Source organism: Dendrobium catenatum, unplaced genomic scaffold (genome assembly GCF_001605985.2).
Source record: "Dendrobium catenatum unplaced genomic scaffold, ASM160598v2 fragScaff_scaffold_3, whole genome shotgun sequence".
NCBI lineage: Eukaryota > Viridiplantae > Streptophyta > Magnoliopsida > Asparagales > Orchidaceae > Dendrobium > Dendrobium catenatum.
Window position 1 is genome coordinate 202,226 of NW_021318465.1, and position 23,251 is coordinate 225,476.

The following is a 23,251-nucleotide window of genomic DNA, read 5'->3' on the forward strand; positions in this document are numbered from 1 at the left end:
AAGTGTTGCGTAGATGAGCATACTCAGGTGGATGAGTGGCTTTACTCTTAGAGATATAATACGAAATGAGCATATACGTGAAAATGTCAGGTAGCTCCAGTGGAAGATAATATTAGAGAGAGTCCCTTAGATGATTTGGTCATATAAAATGACGGCCTTCTGATGACCTAGTTAGGAAAATATATGTTTTAGATTTGACATATGTTAAGAAAGATAGAGGTAGACCTGAAAAGACTTGATCATAAAATATTATAAATGACCTTTCTTTATTAAATTTAAATGAGAATTTAACTTTTTAATATGGTACAATGGAGACAAAGGATTCATGTAGCCAACCCCATATAGTGGGATAAAAGCTTCTTCTTCTTCTTGTTGTTGTTGCCCCAACAATAAAGTGAAACTACTCGGCATCAACTAAGAAGAGAAGCTAAAGGAATTGACTCAAAGAATGACTAGGTCATGAGACCAGTCTTTTGTTTATGCAAGAAGCTAGAAGAAAACTATTTGAATTAGATAAATGCCATAATGTTAGGCGTCACCTTCTTATATTCCTAATACTAAGGCATGTGCACAAGAAAATAACATAGTAAGTCAAATGGCATACATTCACTGATGACAGTGGAAAGTAAGCAATCACTCCAATGAGTGTAAAAGAATTAAGATTATATCTAAATAGGTGTGTCAATTTCGGGTCACGAGTCGTGTTCGGGTCGAACCCGGAACTGACACGGCACTATTCAGGTCAACCCGAACCCGACCCGTTTTAGGCTTTTAGCATACGAGTCCATTTTTCGGATTCGAACCCAACCCGCTTCAGGTTCGGGTCAACCCGACTCGCTTCGGCTTCAGTAGCGGCACAAAACGGACGACTTTGGCGGCCGACATTCGACGTCGACTGTGTCATCGCGTGACAGTGCGACAGCCTGAACACGCAGGCAATTTCCGCAGCTCGGCTACGCGACAGTGAGGGCACGCGGGTAGCCGGGGCAACCGGGTAGGCGGGCACGTGACCGTCGTTCACACGACAACAGGGGGGGCAGGCGGGCAGTTTCCGTAGATCGATGCACACGGGCAGCTGGGGCAACCCGGCAAGCGCGCCGCGGGGCAGGTTGGGCAGGCAACACGGCTAGAGCGGGTAGACGGGTTTTCCGAATCATTTTCGGGTTTCCAGGTCAATCTGAACCCGACCCGATTTTGCAAACTAATCAATTTTCTTGACCCGATCTCAACTCGCTTCGGATTCGGGTCAACCCAAACCCGAAATTTTCAAGTCGAGATTTCGGGTCGAGTCTAATATCGACACCCCTATATCTAAAGCTCAAGAAAGAGACTCTGATGTTTGTAGATATATCATATATCTATGTGTGTAAATATTGATGTATGATAAATATGATTGATTGTATTTTTATTCTTCTTCTATGTCTCTACCGACTTATTTATAATATCACATGCTTCTAAAAGATCGATTGAAGAATCAGAAGAATCACAGATTGATCGATCGAGTTGATATGAAGTTTGTTCATATAGTTAATTAGTAGTTGTGATATGAAATTGATTAATACTTCTAAAAGCCTTATGATTCACGTATATAATGGAGATGTTTTTTTTCATACTAGAATAGATTTTGAAGATTACACGCCTACTCATCCTATAACACCTACATAGTTATGAAAAATATTTAGAAAAATCTTATTATATAGCACTAAAGCATTATTTTTTTCTCTCTCCATCTCTAACTTTATGCATTTTATCTTGTTTAGGTTCACCCTTTACTTTGAAGGGATTGACCCAAAAAATTTTACCAAATCATTTGAAATATCACGAGCTTCAATCAAGCCATATTTTTCTTCTTATTTTTACTATCATATTTTATATATTTTTGGATATTTATGCTAATTAAGACAAATTCATACACATCACATACGTAAGACTCGAACTCAAGACCTTTTGGTTGGTAGCCAAAATTCTCAACCAACAGACCAATGTGAGTTGCATTTTTTTACTCTCAGATAAGGTTCAAATTATTTTACTACCGAACAATATTAGATACAACACATTTAAGCTCTTTTAAATTAAATTTATATTTTTCCCAAATAAAAATAAAAATAAATGAATGCTCTTAAATTATTTCTTCATAAAAATCATTAATCTATATATTAAAAGAAAAATGAAATAAAATTTCAATTTAAACCAAATAAAATAAAACTTGAACTAAACAGTTGAATTCTATTCGAACTCAGTTTGATTTATACCTAAATTGACTGATCAGTACAGTCCCATTCCAAATTGATTTGGACCACCGAATTGCTCCCCTCTAATTTGAACTATTGCATTTTTCCCGTTTCGGTCCATCTTAACCGTTCTATTTTAAGAATTAACCTCCCGTAAATTGTTTTTTTGCAATTGCACCCTTAAGGAAACAAATAATTAATTACAGCAGACACCACGGCAAGGTGCGTCAAATTATATAAATCGAAAAAAAAAAAAAAACTGTGCATGTGTGCTAAGTGTGTAAACAAGTTGTGTCGAGCTCGAATCACTCCGGGTTTGAACTCGAGTTTGAACTTGATTAATTTTACGACTTTGAGACAGCTCACGGGCTGGCTCAATTTTTATAAAAAGAGAAAATGATTATGATTCAAACCGATATTATAATAAAATGATAACAAGAATAGAAAAATTAAAAAAAATTAAGAAATAATCACTTATCATAAGAAAGTGATATATATATATTTAACAACTTTATATTTACAATCTTGAATGCTAATATATTTTAATTGTGTAATTTGTAATAGCCCGTATATTGACTCTGTCAAATATATTTTTATGGAGTCAATATAAGTCTAAATCTCAAATCATCTTTGTTATATCATTGATATTTTAGTATTTTAATTACCCAAATTTTTTCATAATTTTTTAGAATTGAATACAGATATATATTGATATTTTGATCGATAGTTTTATTTATGCTGCGATTGATATTGATAAAAGAAATTAGATAGATCTGGTTGTTGTTATTAAAAGATAAAATAATAATTCTTCCAAATTATATTATGGGGCATCACATAAATGAACCAGCTTGCGAGCTAACGAGTTGAGTCATAGCTGGCTCAAGCTTGACTCATTAACTCATCGAGCTCAGCTCATTAGCTATTTATTGAGCCGGCTCACAAGTCAATTTGACTCAATTACACCCCTAATGTGGACATCAAAACTGTTAGATTTGTATTAAGATCAATACAATATAAAATATCATGATATAAAACTAATTTTAATGTAAATATAACAGCTTTGGAGTTCATCCTGATATGTATATTTTGAATTTTTTTGTATTAGATTATTCTTATTAAAATTTTAATTATGAGATATTTTAAAATTTTTTGTGTTTATTTTAAAATAAATATAATATAAAATTTAATTGATTTTTTATTAACAATTATGAATAATATGATTTAAGTTTCATTAAATTGATACAAATTTTACACGAATCTTAATGCAATGTTATGAACTTAGAACGTCCAAAAGTGATGCTGATTTTGCTTCAGATGATTAGATAGAAATTAGATTTGAATTTATTTTTTTAAAGGTTCTATTAATGATAATTAGATAAGTCCCACCTAACGTGAAGGTACTATGCTTGATTTCGGGCGGTTAAGACTCTTATGGCATATTTGATTATCAAGCCAAGCTAGACTTGTTGATCGATCAAAGATTATTTTCATATTTGATATTTTGTAATTTCACTTTTTTTTTAAGATATTATATTTTGCTTGCTTGAAAATTGGAAAATATATAATTATGAAACATGTCGTGCAAGTTTCTCTTTTAATGAATGTGAGGAAGAATATTGGATGGTGTTAGTCGATCAATGGTGATCGAATGATGGTAATCGATTGATGACGGTTAGGTGATGATGATCAAGTGACGGTAGTTAAATGATGACTATCCGACGATGATGAATGGGTTGGGATAATCAGGCGATGTTATACATGTAACAACAGTCTAGGGAGGGGATAATGTCCATATATAGCTGTTAGGCTGTGACAGTTAGGCTTCAGCGGTCATACGATGACAGTGATAATCATTGACACAAAACATTAAGTAGAGCTTTATATTTCTTCATATCTCTAAGCTCTCTCCAAACTTAAGTTTATATTATCTTTCAAATGGAGAGTGTAGGTTTAGTTACGGTGTTTTTGGAGTAATAGTTTGATAAGTTCAGCCAAAGTGTTATAATATTCCATTGAACGACTCATAGGAATCCTCTGAACATAGACTATTTATTTAGCATTTGAGTATCTTAATGACCTCAAATTTGAGGGATATTGTGTGAAACCCCTTATGTAAAAGAAACTAAACTCTTAAACATCATGTCTCCTTTTGGTGTAATGCTTGAAATTTTCGTAAGAAACTTCGTTGTTAAGCGTGCTCATCTCGGAGCAATTCTAGGATGGGTGAACTACTGGGAAGTTATACCAACATGACAAAATCGTGAGGCTCTTAGTCCAAAGCAGACAATATCTCGATAGTTTAAAGTTTGGGTTGTTACAAATGATATCAGAGCAATACACTAGCTGGAAAATGGGTGCTAAGTGTCATAAAAGACAAAGTACTATGTTATGGGAGCCACCTCTTGAATCATGTATAGGACAAAGTGCTACATGGCGAGAGCCACCACTTGAACTTCTAAGAGCCACCTCTAGAATCTTATTTTCCTAGTGGATAATTCTGAGATAAAGATGCTGACGAGAATGTCAATTATTTAAGTGGGGGAGATTATGAAATCCTTAAGTAAAAGAATCTAAACTCTTTAACATCGAGGCACCTTTTGGTTTAATGGTTAAAATTTTCGCAATAAACTTCACAATTAAGTGTGCTCATGCTGGAGCAATTTTGAGATGGGTGACCTACTGGGAAGTCACATAAACAAGACAAAACGGTGAGGCTCTTAGGAGAAAGCAGATAATATCTCAATAGTTAAGAGTTTGGATTGTTACATATTGAGCCAATTGGATTCATCTCACTATGCTGCTCTATTTGGCTATTACATACATATTTTAGAGATCATCTAATCCTCAAATCAATATCATAAAGTATTCAATTTATTTTAAGAGCTTTATTTGGGCTTATCTAGAATTGGATTGAATCAATTTATGTGTCATTGGATTATTATTATCAAGACACTTAATTTAATTATAAATTTGCTAAAATTGAAGTTTAGATGATTCTGAATTTAATTTTTTAATATTTTAATATAAATATTATCATTAATGTTTAATTAACTCATTTAATTATAATAAAATCATATTAATTTAACATCTACATATACAAAAATAATTCCCTCAAAGATTATAATTATATCAAAATATTTGCATTATTTAATTTTTCATGATGTAAAAAAAGTTAAATAACAACATAATATTATCAAATTAGGTGAAATTTGGGTAAACATATTTTATTTAAATTTGATAAATTGGATTTTAAATTCATTAATTTTACTTCAAGATTGGTATGCTACACAATTAATGAAAATTTTATAAAACCCATTTTTAAATCAAATATGATCTATATAATAAATTTTTTAATTAAATTTTAATCAGCATATTTTCACCTTTTTTCTATCAAAATGAGCCCTAATTTCGCAATAATTAATGCAATGAATATAATTCAGATCAAACGACTAATTTATTAATTTCTAATAAATTATATTTGATGCACATTAAATAAAATAATTAATTAACTTTAATAATAATAATGCACTTCAGATCCACATCAAGCCTTAATTACTAAAATTTGCGAGGTCAATTATGCAAAATGCTTAATTGCAAAAATACCTTTAAGAAACATTTACAGTAACAGTTAAAACCAGAAGAAAGGCGAGGCGGGGCCAGCTCAGTTCTTCGTGACATCGCAACCGCGGCTCCTATGTAAAATTTCTATCCTCTCTTCTGTCCGCGTCCGTGCACTAAAGCCGCCGAAGAAGAAGCAAATCTGATCGGCGAAGCCCTCCTTCTAATCCGCGCTAGACGGAATCCGATAGCCTAATTCGCTGGACTCCAATCTGATCATCCACGGAAAGCTCCTTCCGATCTGAATCCGGAATTATCGCCACCTCTTGATCGGACACACCGTCGGAGAATCTGGATCTCCACGAAGGTCCGCTGATCCGCCTTGGATTTTCCGCTGTGGATGGGGAGTTGTAGGGAGGAATCGGAGAGGTGGAGCGGTTGAGAAGGTTACGATGCCGGGATTGCTGCAGAGAGGCGTTCAATTTGGACATGCTCCGGCGACGGCTTGCTCGGCATTCAGCGGCGCCGCCGGATCTCTGCCTGTTTCTAACGCTATCTGGTCCAGACAGCGAGAGGATGTCAGCTTCGATCTGCTACGGAAGGTTTCGCCTCGTTTATCGGCAACATTAAATCCTTTTTTTTCCGCTGTGGTTTTCAGTGGCTGAATTTGGATTACCTTAGAATTCGATTTATAGGATTTGGTTCTCTATTGTGTTCTGTTCGTTTTTTCTTACGTTGACTCGATGGATCTGAATTTGCTGTTTGATTGGATGTTTATACTCGCTAGATGAGAAAATGCAACTTTCTTGAAATGCAGCTGAAGTTAATATATGGAGGTTTATTCACGTGCTGGTTGTGAACATTTTCACTCATGCAGTTGTAGTGAATACCACCTCAGCTCTTATATGTCAATGCACCGGGCTTTGTTCAGCAATTTCGTGCATCAATTTGGCTCTTATTATCATAGTCGATAGATATCTACATTTCAACTTCTCTGCGTCTTGGGGCTGTTTGTTTCAATATAATACTATTGTAATATTATGCTAAATATTTTACTGATAATAAAAGGTGCTTAATTTGATGCTGTCTCCTCCATTGAAATAATTTGAATTGCATTAATACGATACATTGAGCTAATCTACATAGCAGCCATACTAGAACTTGATGCTATTTAGATTCCACAATCTTCATGGACGAAAGAGAGGAGAAGAAAGAGGAAGATCATAATTATTGTTGAACTTTTTAGATTGCCCTGTATTTGTTTGGTAAAATGGCACTGAAGCAGACGCATTGTATTTTACAATAAAAGATTGTTATCTAAATAGCATTGCTACCTAGATAACACTTTTGTCTAGAGAACAGTTCAATAAATTATTTTCTTCATTTCCCTTTTTTAATAAATTGCTAGGGGGAATATTGTGATTGTGGGGACTTGTGCATACTTCAAGAGTGGTTCTAGAAGGACCATTTTAATATTTTATGTTTGTTTTTTTTACTGCATTATATTTTTTAGAGATATCTAGCTTTCTTGGGTTTGTGTTCTAGTAAACCCTATTATCACTATGCATTTTTGTTAATGGTGATGAAACATAAACTAATTACTCTTTTCCTTACATAAATGTTGCTTAAATCAGTTTTGGTGCGAATTGCCAATCCAAGCCCGAAGGGAGCTCCTGAGGATAGATAAGCAGACACTTTGTGAACAAGCTAGGAAGAACCTATACTGTTCCAGGTGCCATGGGTTGCTTCTGGAATGTTACTCACAAATTGTTATGTATGGGAAGTCCTTGCAGCAAGAGATTACTGGCGGATGCTTTCCTCAAAAAACAACTGCTGAGGTCCTTGCTGACAATGAATCTGATCATTTACAAGACCCTTGTGTGCACCCATGGGGAGGCTTGGCGACAACGAAGGATGGAATGCTTACTCTTCTTGATTGTTTTATTTGTGCAAGTTCACCTGATGTGATCCACAAAGTATGTTATTACTAATTTCCCTTGCACATTGCTTTCCTCAATGGCACCATTCATTCACCTTTGCCTTTTATGGAAATGTAAAAATTCTGCATCTAGAGTGACTACTAGTTTGTGAAGAATGCATGCCTCTCACAATAAGAATATAATTCAGATTTTAAATCCTGAAATCTTAGCATGATCGCATATACTTAGAACTTTCTTTTGACAATATTTAGCATTTTCGTCTTAATATTTGTAGCTGTGTATAACAAAGCGTATTCTTATCTCAATCATGTGATCATAGAAAGTAAAAATGTGGAAATGTCATAGCTCGAGCATTCTTGTTTATTTTTATTCTTTTTGTAAGAGAGTTTGGTCCAAAGGGGATCAAATTGGGGCATAATGCCAATGATACATTTTCAACCCAAAGTTTAAGTTGATATGTTAACGAACAATGATTAATATGTCTATATTCAATATTTTTTAATTATCATATGTGAAATTAAATAACTCTTTGATTTTCCTAAACAAATTTCCTAAACAAATCTCACTGTAGGATGTCTTAATAGTTGTTGATGAAGCAATAACATAGATATATGCCACTCAAATCTAACCGCTCCACTTCGGTATTTTTGTGGGATTTGGGTTTCATATCAAATTTGTGAAAAAAAATGTATATATATATATGTATGTATATAAAATGTGTGTGCGCACGCTATAGGTTGATGCTAACCTATTTTTTAATATTTTAGGATGAATAGATGACTGATCATTTTTTTAATATTAAGTACCCGTAGAGTGAAGGCTATGTCTTTCTCCAAGGATTTATGTTACTTGTTGTTATCATAGTCTATGGCTAGCTCTCCCATGGTCCGAGTAAAATTAACTTTTGTAACTGTTTTCTTTTGTGCATCATTGGTGTATGAAGCTTTATTGGTATGGAAGATTTTCCATTTTAGAAGTGATTTTTGGTGTGGAGAATTCTCACATGAACCAAAGTTTTGTTTTGAAATGTGAAAGTGTTGGGTATTGCCTCATATTGTGTTTCAAATTGTTAATATATTATAAATTAATACTTACCTACTATCTTAAGCTTTTGGTTTTGCTATCCATTACTGTAATGGGCCCTTTGCTGCCCAATAGTATCATATTCCTTTATAATTTTCTTTTTGTATATTCTTAAATATGAAAGCAACCATGCTAATTTACTCATAATACCTTTTTCCTCTAATTTTTATGAAGGATTGTTGTTTTAAAATCATTATCATTCTAATACAGTTTGTTTTATGTTGGAGCATGCTTAATTAATATTATTTCCTAATACTCCAATAAGAATAGAAATAAGTTCATTCCATTCCATATGTAAGAATATTCTTCAAAAGTTGTTAGTATTGGTTGTTATTATCTTATTATTCAAATTTATTTTATTGTATTTTCTGGTTTCTCCTAAATATATAATGCAAGTCAAAGGAGAATAGAGACTCAGATGAAGTTATTTAAAGTGTGGAGATAATAAGATATTAGTTAAAGATGAGGATATCAAGGAGAAATGAAAGTATTAGTTGAAGATACTAATTAATAAGAGTTTTAAGAAAGAATTTTTCTTAAAAAATAAAAAATGAACATAACAATGAAGTTTATTGTAATTAATCCAAAAAATGAGCTTCATTTAACTTTAAAGAAGATGCAAAAAAGGATTTACATAAGATTTCTATTGAAATTTAGTGAGTAATGAGAGATTGAGTAGTTTGATAATAAATCATTTTAATGAAATCTTAAAGACTAAGACAATGCTAAATGATTGTACCAAAAAAGTTGTTTCTTATCAATATTGAAGAACAAAAAAAAATTCAAGATTGTAGTCATTATAAGATAATCAAACTTATGAATGCTATAATAAATTTGTAGGGGAGGGTAATGGACAATTAGCTAAAAAATCATGTTTCGAAGAATCAATTTAATTATATACGAAGAGGAGCTACTTGGATGACACTTTTTTTAGGAAATTAATAGAAACATATATAAATTAAGAAAATGGTCTTCATAAGATCTTTGTGCGTCTTAGAAAGCCAGATGATTAGTTATTACAACTTCTTTTTTCGTAGGCATTAAAAAGAAGAAAAATTGTATGTCAAAGGGATGGTGATTTTATTAAAGATATATATGACAAAGTAGTGATTAGTATTACAAAGTTGTTGTAAAGTATCTAAAGAGGTTTGAACAATTAATTTGAATTTTTTGGTTTGAATTGTGGGATGCTTACTAGTGATATCAAATTGAGGTACCTCAATACATGCTATTATTTAATGAAATAGTTTTGGCAGGTGAGACTTTTTGTGAAATAAGTTAAAAATGAGTAAAACTGATAATTTTTTAAATGATAAGAGGCATAATATATGTAAAAAATTTTAAATGAAGTGTAATTTTAATCGAGGTGAAATTAATAATTATTATACAGCTTCATTAGATGATCAAGCAATACCTTGATGCAATAGTTCTTAATTATAATGGACCTATTACATAATACAATGAGAATATAGATGCTAGCCTGACTTTTGGAGTTAAAGAAGTGCCATTTAAAAGGAATTGGAGTACTATACAATAGAAAATATCATGTAGACTTGAAAGAATAAATTTTATAGAATTATTACTAAATTGGCTATATTATATACATTTGAGGTTTTAAAAATAACGAGATTATTATTGGTGAAGTTGAAGTTTGGCATTAATTTAAAAAGTTTAGCTTGATTAGCGGTTGAACTTGGAAGGATAGTGTGTGAAATGATTATATTTGAGTTGTGTTGAAGTGGCATCTATTGAGGATAATGTAATGAAATTTAGACATTGATGGTTTTAACTGATACAAGGAGCCTTGAAGATGCACCAATGATATCAATACTTTACATGGATAGAAGTTGTATGAAAATCTTTCACAAGTTTGAGTAAATAACTCATATAGCGTTCTATCTATGAGTGACTGGAGAAAGAGGATTCATAGAGTTGATCCCAAAATTATTGATGATTGATGACAGGAATAGATTTTTAATAATAGAAAGCTCTTTTTTTTTTTAATTATATGGAGGTGCACAATATATGATGATTGCCTTGAAAAATCTAATTGCATATTTCATAAAAACAAGCTGTTTATGTTTTAAAATGCTAGGAGGATCCAATATTTGTATCCATTCATATTTATTTCAAAACATGCTAGTCATATATAACATTGAACTACTTTTTTCGTTTAAAAGTGGCATGTTATGCATTGGAAGTCTTAGTTGTTTCAACATGATTCCTGTTGCATAACTTACATCTATCCTTGTCTTTAAGCTATTTCAATTGTCTTATACATATTTCACGATTCTGGAGGGTACACTACTTTCACGTTTAATCTTCTCAACTTATTTGACTTCTTACATGTTCTTGTTTTCAGGTTTTTAGTGGTGCTCGGCAAAGAGAGCATGATCGAGAATTGCTATATCCTGATGCATGTGGAGGTGGAGGCCGTGGTTGGATAAGTCAAGGGTTGGCTAATTATGGACGAGTTCATGGAGCAAGAGAAACTTGTGCTTTGCACACTTCTAGGCTTTCATGTGATACACTGCTAGACTTCTGGTCTGCATTGGGTGATGAAACTAGATCAGCTCTACTCCATATGAAGGAGGAGGATTTCATCGAGAGGCTCATGTACCGGTAAGTTTTGTCATGCTAATTTATTGTGGAAAGTTGTTTCTGTTAAAATTGCAGGATGTATTGGTCGAAACATTCTTGCATGTTATACCTGGTTATTCCTAGAAATGATATACATAGGTTTTCAAACTAGTCGCATGAATTCCTTTCAAATCATACAAGCAATAACTTAATGTGCCTGAACTAAGAAGTATAAATTCAACTTAATGTTATTTGTGCCAAACAAGTGAAGTATCTCATTATTTGAGAAATAAATCCCCTGCCTCTTTAATCAACCATTGGCATGCGTATGCTCAATTTTCCCATTCTAAAATTGTATAAAAATTCTTGCCTTCGTGTGCCAATAGTTACTCTTGATGCCTAGCATCATTCCTTGAGCTCCACAGCTGAAATCAGATCATTATGACTATGGTTAACAAAAGCATTACATATGTATTGAGGTGTAAATGCGAGAGAATATTTGTTATCCTTGAATGATGGATGTGGTTGGTCACATGTTGATATGAAGTTGATTGATGTAACAAGGGATATTGGTTGTCGGACTTGACATAACCTCCCAGTAATGCATGGTAAGGGTATCTCAATGATTCTCCTCCAATGATCAGGTTAATGCAGAAATTGGGAAGGTTCTCCTGAGAAGGAATCTCAAGAAAGGGTCAACAAATCAAGTGATCACAAAGAGGAAGTGGAGACTCTGGGAAAGGAGACTTTGGAGAGGGAAAGAGACGTATGAACACATTCACATGCATGACTTTATTTGTAGGGTATATTTATAATTTTAAACTTGGGGTCGGTGAGTTACTTTGGGCTTTTCCATAGGTAGTTATTAGCTTAATTTGTTATAATGTGGGATACACTGCTATGTTCGAAAGAATTTTTTTTGGTTGAGCTTGTAGGTTTATTGTTGCGAACCAATTTTAGTTCTGAGTGAATTGGTTGAGCCTGTGCAACTGTGTGCATTTTTTGCGATTTTAATCTCATGATTATCAAACAGAAGACTTTTATCAGGATATTTTGGGGTCAAACAACATGCACAATCATTATGCAGTTAAAGATTTACTTGTTGAATTAAAGAAAAAATGGAAATCAAGTTCTACAGAGCTATGAGTAATGCTTATTATGTGTGATCATTTTACAAATTAAATACATTTGATGGTTGCCCATTTTGAAGTAGAGAAAAAATAAAGAACTTATATCCTTATATTACTAGCATTTTAAATCTATTTTTTGAAACTTGTTAAAAAACAGCCCTTAGTGCATTGGTTTATTAGTATTTATGTTTGTATATAAAAAATAACATGAGAAATAAATCTAGAAACCAGTCTTTCATTCTAAAATCTAGAATTAATTAGACACAGAAGTTGAATGTTGATTTCTAAGATTGTTGAATTATTGTAAATGGGAAGTTGCTGTTAATGGATTATTGAATTTTTAGAGATGGAAAGATGCTAGCCATAGATTTAGGATTGTTTCAATACTCTCCCTCATCTGGGTTGTATATGTTGATCATGTCTAGTTTTTTTATTAGTTTATCAAAACTTATTCTAGGTAAAGCTTTGGGGATAATTTTTATAATTTGAATGTTTTTTGGAATACAATATGATTTGGCAAGTAAATTTTTAATTTTATTTGAGGTAAAATTTTGATCTATCTCAATGTGTTTAATCTTGTCTTGATAGAAATTTTTTTCACTTGATGGTTTACATCCCAATGGTTGTTTTCTTGGTGAAAGTTCAGAAACTTCTCACGTACTATTTGTTTCTAAGGCCTAAACTTCTTCCTTTATAGCTCTCTTTCACTCGGGGATTTTGAGAGCTTAATAAATATTATTTGAAATTTGATTTTATCAAGAGAAGTGGTACAACAACAACATCAAGCCTTTATCCCACTACGTGGTGTTGTCTACATGAATCCTTTTTCTCCATTGTGTCATGTTAAGAGTTAAATTCTTATTTAAATCTAATAAAGAAATGTCATTTCTAATATTTTCAAACCAAGTCTTTTTAGGTCTACCTCTACCTTTCTTAACATAGGCAAAATCTAATACATCTACTCTTCTAACAGGGTCATCAAAAGGCCGACGTTTTACATGACCAAACTATCTAAGGCAACTCTCTCTAATCTTATCTGTCATTGGAACTACTCTAACCTTTTCCCGGATATGCTCGTTTCATATCCTGTCTCTAAGAGTAAGTCCACTCATCCACCTGAGCATCCTCATCTCAGCAACACTTAACTTAATATTATGCTTCTCTTTTAATGGCCAACATCTATGCCACAAAGCATTGCAGGTTTCACCACATATTATAAAATTTTCACTTAAGATTGAGTTGTACTTTTGTATCACACATCAAACCCGAAGCATTCCTCCATTTCAACCTTCCAACTTGAATTCTACTAATAATATCCTCATTTATTTCACCATCACTCTGAACAATAGACTCAAGATATGTAAAATGAGTACACTTATTAATGACTTGATCGCTCAAAGTCATAAACTCCCCACTAGATCTATTACTACTAAAATTACACTACATGTATTCAGTTTTAGATCTACTTAAATGAAAACCTTTAGACTCTAAGGTTGACCTCCATAATTTGAGTTTACCTTCAATTCTCTCTTTAGTCTTATCAACGAGAAGAATATCATCAGCAAAAAGCATACACCAATGTACATCCTCTTGCAAATGTCTAGTGAGAACATCCATGACTAAAGAAAAAGGATAAGGGCGTAAGGCTAATCCTTGATGTAATCCAACTGAAATAGCAAAATATTTGGTCAAACCACCTTGTGTTTGAACACAAGTAACAACTCCTGCATACATATCCCTAATGACTTGAACATAAGCATTATTAACCCTTTTCTTTTCTAGAACTCTTCATAGCACTTCTCTTGAAACTTTATCATATGCTTTCTCTAAATCAATAAATTTCATATGTAGATCGTCCTTAATCTCTCTACACTTCTCCATCAACCCTCTCAATAAAAGAATAGCTTCCATAGTAGACCTACCCGGCATGAACCCAAATTGATTTTGAGAAACATTAGTATCACGTCGTAACCTATGCTCTATAATTTTCTCCCAAAGTTTTATAGTATGTCACATCAACTTAATTCCTCTATTATTCACACAAATTTGTGCATCACCTTTATTCTTAAAATAGGAATTAACACATTTATTTTCATCTAACATTTTTTTTAGTCTTCAAAATAATATTAAAAAGTTTAGTAAGCCAAAAAATTCCTTCATCTCCTAAGCATTTACACACCTCTATTGGAATATCATTAGGTCAACTAGTTTTTTCACGCTTTATTTTCTTTAAAGCCTCTATAACTTTTGTTTTACTAATACGCCGATAAAAATAAAATTTTTATTTTCATTTAGAGTGTTAAGGTTACTAAAGTCAATCGTATTCTCATAATATTCATTGAAAAGCTTAGCAAAATATCTCATCCACCTTTGTTGAATATCCTCTTCTAAAAAAATATTTTTTCATCTTCATCCTTAAAACACTTTGCTCGAACTAAATCCTTATTACTCGTATTTTTTTGTTTGGCTAGCTTATACATATATCTTTCTCCCTCTTTAGTATCTAATATATTATATAAATCATTAAAAGCTAAAGTATTGGCATCGTAGGTTGCTTTCTTAGACTCCTTACGTGCACTTTATATCTTTCCCAATTATCAAAATTTGCATATGATCTATATCAATTGTTATAACAAATTTTTTTTTTTTAAATCTTTTCTTACATATTTTGATTCCACCGCCAACTATTTTTATTATTATGAGCTTTTCTTTTTGAAACGCTAAGCACACCCTTTACAACATTCTTAATATTATCAACTACTTTATCCCACATAACATCCGCTTTCTCATGCACAAACAAAATCTTAATATCTTGATTCTTACTCTAAAAAATATTTTTGTTAGTATTTTTTAAAAGCCCCCGTCTAATCTTAGAATAATATTTTACTAAATTTTTCATATTTTGCCCCTTCATCTTAAAATTTAAAACCAATAAGTGTTGTTGGGTACATAAAATTTCACTCGGAATAATTTTACAATCGTTGCAATCTAATCGATTTATTTTTCTTATAAGAAAATAATCAATCTGAGTTTTACTATATTCATTCTTATAAGTGATGAGATGCTCATCTCTTTTTTTAAATAAGGTATTAACAATTACAAAATCATAAACTAAAGCAAAATCTAATATAGTCTTACCACATTCAGTAGTCACTCCATACTCATAGCCACCATGAATACTTTTAAAATCCTCAACTTCTCTACCAGCATGTCCATTTAAATATCCTCCAATAAAAATTCTTTCTTCAAGAGGAATCTTTTGAATTAATTTTTCTAAATTATTCTGAAATTTTTAATTTTAAACATATATCCAAACCTATTTGAAGAGCATAAGCTTATAATATTAATAATCTTAGCATCAACAATAATCTTCAAAGCAATAATTATGTCTTCAATTCTATCAATTTTTATAGCATCATCCTTCAAACTTTTTTCAATAATCACACATACACCATTTTTTGTATAACTTCTACCAGAATACCAAAGTTTAAATCATAAACTATCAATCTTCTTAGCCTTCTTTCCAACCCATTTAATTTCTTGAATGTATAAAATTTTTATCTTCCTCTGAATCATAATATCAATTAATTTCATTAATTTGCTTGTAAATTTGAAGTCTAGTTTCATGGACTAGCTTCTTTGCCCACATCCGTCCATGATGTCGGAACCATTGCTTATTTAACACTGCACCTGGAGGCCAAGCATTAATACAGCGGCCCTTGCACACTTCTCGTAATATTCAGGCCATACAACGCGTCTCTTTCCAGGAACGTCCTAGCATTAATACAATGTATTAAAGGCTTCATGTTATGGTTATTCGACAAGGATTCATATTATGATTATTCGACAAGTTTTACATTTGTTGTCCACTACCTAACACAACCCTCTATTTTTCTCATACAGGAATTAAGACTTGACAATGACAGTGTTAAAAGTTCAGATGAAAGCCAAGACTTTAACTTTTTACTTCAAATTGTCCTCATCAAGTGTGATTCCATGGAAATGAACCTAGAAACTTGTTATACTTTACAATGCACTTTGTCCATTCTTGATGTCAATGTGCCATGCCAAGCATCCCATAATATATGAACATGGCTTAAATCACTAAGTTTGTCGTCCTTTGTTATTTATATAATTTCATATACAACAATATGGGTTTTCTCTGCTAAGTTAGCAAGATAAGGCTGCTCTACTTCTCCAAATAAAAAAGAAGGAACATGGTAGATCTCTGCAAAATCTTGACTATGATTATCTTTTATTTCAAATTGTATTCCGCGTGAGAGAAGATTTTCTATTTCTCATTGGGGACCATTATTTTTTTGTTACCTTGTTCCTATTGGAAATTGATTAATTGTTTAACGATGCTTAAGTTGAATCATAACAACATCTGAATAGTGAATACATTGCTTTTATATGGAATGGAGAGATAAAATTTTGTCATCTGAATAATTTTCACCATTAGATTGAGAAAACTTTCGACTCTAGTAAATAAATGTTTCCTATTTCTAAGTTATGCATTTACTTGTTAATAAAGGTACCTTTGTACTGTTTTTTGAGCATTCTGTACTGAATATCTATCACTAGCATACTATAGAGTATATTTGCCATCTTATAAAGTTTTTAGTAAAAAATCCGTTTTTATTTTCAGTTTCCCTCTACTTCTTGAAACTTATTTTTTAAATTTTGTTGCGGAAATAATTAAATCCATGATAAGAATTTCTTGATGAAAACTTTACTATTCCGACGCCACTTGTTGGAAGCGATTGTGTTTCTTAAGCTGTCCTGTAATGTATGCCATTGTCCTTTTCACTGTTTTTTTCTTTTCATGCAACAAATGGGATGCTTAGATAAAGAAATATACGATATTTAAGGTTTGCCTATTCCACATGTTTATTTGATTTTTTTTTTTTTTTTTAGCATAGCAATTTGTGATTTGCAAAGTCAAGAATTTTTTAAGTATAATATCGAAATTCCTTTTTACCAGCTGCCTGCTAGGATGGATCTCCCATTGAAATTATAAATGACTTGTACAAAAATATGATGTAATGATTTATCAAAAAACTACTTATTTTGTTTATAAATGTTCATTAAAATTAACCTTTTTTCATGCTTAATCCGGCATCATTACAGGCATCATCCGAGTGAGAAATCTGCAAGTTTATTTTTTACCATGCTTGGTGGCAATTTCATGTATTACCAGTTTTGTTGTGTTGACATTTTTTTAAACTAAATGCTCCATACACAGGTTTGATAGCAAGAGATTTTGCAGAGATTGCAGAAGAAATGTGCTCCGCGAATTCAAGGAACTGAAGGAACTAAAGCGGTTGAGGAAGGAACTCCGCTGCACTAGTTGGTTTTGTGTTGCAGATACTGCTATCCAATACGAAGTATGCCCCTACTTATCGCTTCAAAGCTATGCAATATTTTTCAATGAGTTGCTCCTCAGGCTGCAATATTTTCTTTTAATATTCTAAGTGTCAATGGATATCAATATGCTGGCTATATGTTTAAAGAGAAAAGGACTAAAATGGTCCCTCAACTCTTTGTGACAGATCAAATGATCCCCAACTCTTTTGAGGGATCAATTTGATCCCTCAACTCCTCCAAACGGGATTCTTTTAGTCATACTGTCAATTTTAAAGGGAGAAGTGAAATGGGCGCAAGGGTATTATCGGAATAAGTAAAAAAGGTTTTAAGAGATCGTCCCACAGTGCAGAGCAACATATTAGCGAATCCTCAAGGCGCAGCCAATCCCTTCTTCAACCCTAGCAACCGAGCAACCAAGCCCAGGGGCGAATCCAAAATCCCATAGTGCAGCGTAGCGTAACATCCTGCAGTGCAGAGCAGCGGCCTGCATTGCAGCTGCCTCCACTATGACCACGATCCCCAGTATCTCGCAGTGCATTGCATTGATCCCGCAGTCGCGCAGCGTTGATCGTGTCGATCCATGCCCCAGAAATCTTACGGCAGAATAAATCCTTATTTTTTCTCTTTTTGCCGTAAATCCTGAATTTACTAAATCCTATAGTTCGGCGGATTTACGGGATTTGGTCGAAGAAGCGCGCAAAAGGGAGAAAGTTACCTTCACAGCGAGCAAGCTCCCATCATTGCTTCCGATCAAAATGTCGTAACTTTCGATCTGATGGAAAGGGAATGTCGTCGAAGGAGCGAACTCAAACAGCAGCGAAGGAGCCGAAGAAGCGACTCGTAGAATTCTTAAGTGATTAATAAGATAATTAATAATATAATTTATAATTATATCATTATAATTTTTTAATTGGAATCCTACTAAAATTAAATCCTACTTTTTCTAAACAGCCCCTAAGAGTTGTTGAGACAAGTATATTAAAACTAAAATTTTTTAAATTATTAAAACTAAAATTATTTATAATTTTTTTATTAAAGAAAATTTTAATTAAATTTTTCACAAAAATTATATTTTTTAAATATTTTAATTAAAAAAGATCAAATTACTCTTATACTTGACACCATCAACTCTACCATTAAATGGTAGGACCAAAAAAGTCTCATTTGGAGAAGTTGAGGGACCAAATTGGTCCCTCAAAATACTTGGAGACTATTTTGATCCCTCACACAAAAAGTTGAGAGATCATTTTGATCCTTTTCTTTCTATTTAAATTATGTTCGTCTGTTGGATGGTAACTTATTTGGTGCTAACCATTGACTAATTTCTTCTGTTCAAGTTTAACTGTTGGTTAAACCTTGAAAACAATCATACCATGTACCTTTATGATTTATGTATTCCCAGGTATCTGAGGATTCAGTCATAGTTGATTGGCAGCATTCCTTCACAGACACAAGCACTTATCATCATTTTGAATGGGCCATTGGAACGGCTGAAGGGAAAAGTGATATCTTAGATTTCGAAGATGTTGGCATGAGTGGAAAAGTTGAAGTGAAAGGACTTGATCTTAGCAGCTTCAGTGCTTGCTTTATCACGCTGAGAGCATGGAAACTCGATGGACGTTGTACTGAACTATCTGTAAAGGCGCATGCTTTGAATGGACAAACATGCGTTCATCGAAGACTAGTGGTAGGCGATGGCTTTGTCACCATAACAAAAGGGGATAGTATCAAATGTTTCTTTGAACATGCAGAAGAAGTTGAAGAAGAAGAGGTCTGTGGGTACAAACCCATTATTATGCAATGATTTTTAAAGTGACAATATTTTTATTTCCATTATATTTTTGTGAAATAGGATGATGACTCCATTGATAAAGATGGAATTGAACTTGACGGTGATGGCTCCCGTCCCCAAAAACATGCCAAGAGTCCTGAACTTGCAAGGGAGTTCCTTTTAGATGCTGCAACGGTTATTTTCAAAGAGCAGGTACTGTGCAGTGTTGCAATTTTTTGACATATTTTGTATGCTAGCGTTTATTACATTTTCACTATCACTTCAATCATTAGCTGTAATAATTCCATTTGCATTAACTAATTGTTTATGTTTGGCGACTCTGTGAAAAATTAAGACTTTTTACTTGATTAAGTTTTCATGATAAATGTCCAAAACAAAATGTTTGGACGGGGGGTTGAACGGTTTACATAATTTTTTGTGTTTGCATTGGTGAAAGGATTACTCACAATGCTCGTTATGATGATAATTATTGAGATATGCAAGGGGCAGTGAAGTTACTAGCATTCTCTTATTCATCTGTTTGATTTTAATCATTTGATAAGAAAGGCTATATATGGTACATGCAAGGTTACATTCTGCTATTTAAGCTTACAGACAAATGATGAAACATATAATGGCTTATTATTTTTAATTCTTCAAGTGCTTGGACATCCCTATAGGAATTTCATAAAAAAACTAGAAATTTAAGAATTATCTTTGAAATTGGTTCAAACAAATACCCACTCTTCGTAGGCAGCCCTCCTTTTTGAAAGTCTTCAGTGGATTGTCCAAACGTTGTCTATAAGTTAGTTTCATAAGTGAATTTTTTTCAGAAGGATTTGAATTATTTGCATATTCGTCAGATTTAACATTTTATTAGGAATATTCTCTGCTTGTTAGATTGACTCAATAGATTCACTTTTATTTGTATCTGCATTTACCTTTTAAAACATGTTTTTTTATTTGTGATCAGGTAGAGAAGGCTTTCAGAGAAGGAACCGCGCGGCAAAATTCTCATAGTTTATTCGTTTCTCTTGCCATAAAATTATTGGAAGACTGTGTTCATGTTGCCTGCAAAGAAATAATTACACTGGAAAAGCAGGTAACCAATGATCCTTTGATCTTTCTGGTTTGCATACAAAACAAAGTGGTGGCTATTCCTGAATTGTAACTTGATAATGCATCAGATCAAACTTCTTGAAGAAGAAGAAAATGAAAAACGTGAGGAAGAAGAGCGCAAGGAGAGGAGGCGAAACAAGGAGCGGGAAAAAAAATTGAGGAGGAAAGAGAGGCTGAAGGAAAAAGAAAAAGATAGGGGAATAAAGCTTATTGAAGAAAAGCCACCTTGTATTGATTTGTCAACATCTGCAAATAATCCGCTCAGAAGCATTAATGATGAATCTGGGGAGTCACTCAGTGTTCCTAGAGATGATAAGGATACTTTGGAACCTACTCTTACAGATCTGACCGATGATACTTCAGTATATGAATATCTAGATACTATGAACCAACAGAGTGACAGCCCATGTCGCCAGGCTTATCTTGAAGAAGGTATATATTTAAGGGAAAGCAACGGCTCTTTTCTACTCAAGCAATCAAAATCATCTAGACGGAAATTACCATTTAAAAGAGCCTCTCTTCAGGACCAGTCTCCCAACTGGTATGACAAGCACAGATCTGCATTCAACAATGTCACCATGAAGCTAAAGGCCTCTTCCAGGTGCTTGAGCGGAGGACCGCGGCCATTTAGAGAAAGGGTTGGGAGAATGGATTCTAGGAATTGCATTGATGTGAGATTCAGTGAGAAGTTTCGCTCGTCGCAAGGCCGAATTCTTTATCAATCTGATTCTTTATCAGGTAGAACTAGTCATCCTGGCCGGTATCATATTTCTACTGTGAAAGGTGGTCGGGAAGTGAAGGGTGCAAACTCAGCAGATTCAATAGGGAATTTGCCTCGGCAACTGCCTCACTACAGTAAACACAATCGTGGCATTCTTCCCAAAGGGAAGCTAGTTACAGGTACTTCTGGAAGAGATCCTAACCACATGCGGCAAGTTTGGGAGCCAATGGACGCCCGAAAGAAACACAATAGAATCAACACAGAATCTGATCTTACTTCAAGTAATACTGCTAAGATCCACCCATCAACGTCTGATAAAGATGAAAAGGATTGCCACAGCCATAATTCACCTGAGTTTTCAAGAAAAGCCGGAGAAGTTGATTCCTTGAGGTTTTCTGAAAATCAGATGGATCATTCTAACGATTCAAATAATTGCCAAAATGGATTCTCACCATCTGAGAAACCTCTTTGTTTCTCAAAGGAAGTCACAGATGCGGACCACCATAACCCATCTTCCATCATCTCTACATTTTCCACGAATAACAGCTGCCATTCCATTATGACCTCTTCTAGTTCCGATAGCTGCTCATCCTGTCCTAGCGAGGGAGACAGCAGCACCAGCTTTTCAAGCACTTTGAATGTCGAAACATCGTCAACTTCGGATTCAGAAGATGTTAGCCAGCAATCAGATCAAAGAGAGAATTCAACTTGCAATGAAGATCCTTCTCTCAAAAACCAAAATATTTCACCAGACAGCAAGTTTGGCTCCAGAGGAGACAACAAAGTTGACTACAGCCATGGCGTTAGTTCAATATTTAATGTTGCCCCTCCGTCGCAATTACAGGTACATAATCAACTGCCTATGCCTACATTTCCCCCAGAGATTATGGGCTATGAAAATCAAAATACAATAACTTGGTCTGGTACTCCTATTAACGGACTAATGCCATTTTCCCAACACAACCACTACATGCTCCCAACTCCTGTAGGATATGGCTTAACTGCAAACAGATCTTCAGGTTTTGCAATGCAGTATAACACCCACACTCTGCAACCTATTTTCTTCAATTTAGAGCAGAATCGCTCATTCCATGGCGTTAGCAAGGACTGTAGAGCTTATCCTGCGAACCCAAACGAGCATTTAAGAAATGGTAATGGTTGCAGAGAGGAACAAGTGACCGAACTGGCAGAGCCAAAACCAAAATCCTCTGAAAGCAAAGAACTTCAGTTGAGTGAAGGAAATGACAAAAGCACCACAAAATCAAACGAGAGCAATAAATCCTTCTCATTGTTTCATTTCGGAGGTCCATTAGTGGGTGTGAAAATGGAATGTGCGAAGGAACTTACAGGAAATACATTGAAGCCGGTTGAATCTCTGGATAATATTTCTTGTTCAATGGAAGAGACGAAGATTGAAGAGTACAGTTTGTTTGCTGCAAAAAATAGTTCCAGGTTTTTGTTTTCTAGCTTCACCTTATAAAATAGGCTGCAGGAACGTCACTGCTTTGGTTGTGAAAGTTGAGTGCTTGTATTTGGCGACAATAATCTTTCTCAATGCTTTAAGTATAGTTTCTATTGTTTCTTCTGCTTTGGTCCTTTTTTTTTTCCTTACTTGAGGGCCAAAGAAGTGAGAGAGAGAGAGAGAGATTTTTTCCCTTTTGGTTGGTGTAAGGAGTAATTTTTCTATTCTGAGTGAAGTTTGTTGAGAAAATAATATTTTTGCAAATGACGAATGCATTTTTGTTTCTGTA

General features: G+C 33.6%; 1 protein-coding gene across 1 annotated transcript; it reads left to right on the forward strand.

Annotated features, from left to right (window-relative positions):
- Nucleotides 1-5,886: 5,886 nt before the first annotated feature.
- LOC110115204 lies at nt 5,887-23,251 on the forward strand. The gene is made up of 8 exons (XM_020848377.2): nt 5,887-6,391; nt 7,424-7,765; nt 11,175-11,434; nt 17,768-17,909; nt 19,292-19,660; nt 19,742-19,873; nt 20,634-20,762; nt 20,848-23,251. Exons 1-8 carry the CDS (start codon nt 6,242-6,244, stop codon nt 22,978-22,980), a joined length of 3,657 nt encoding a protein of 1,218 aa, XP_020704036.1. The 5' UTR covers nt 5,887-6,241; the 3' UTR covers nt 22,981-23,251.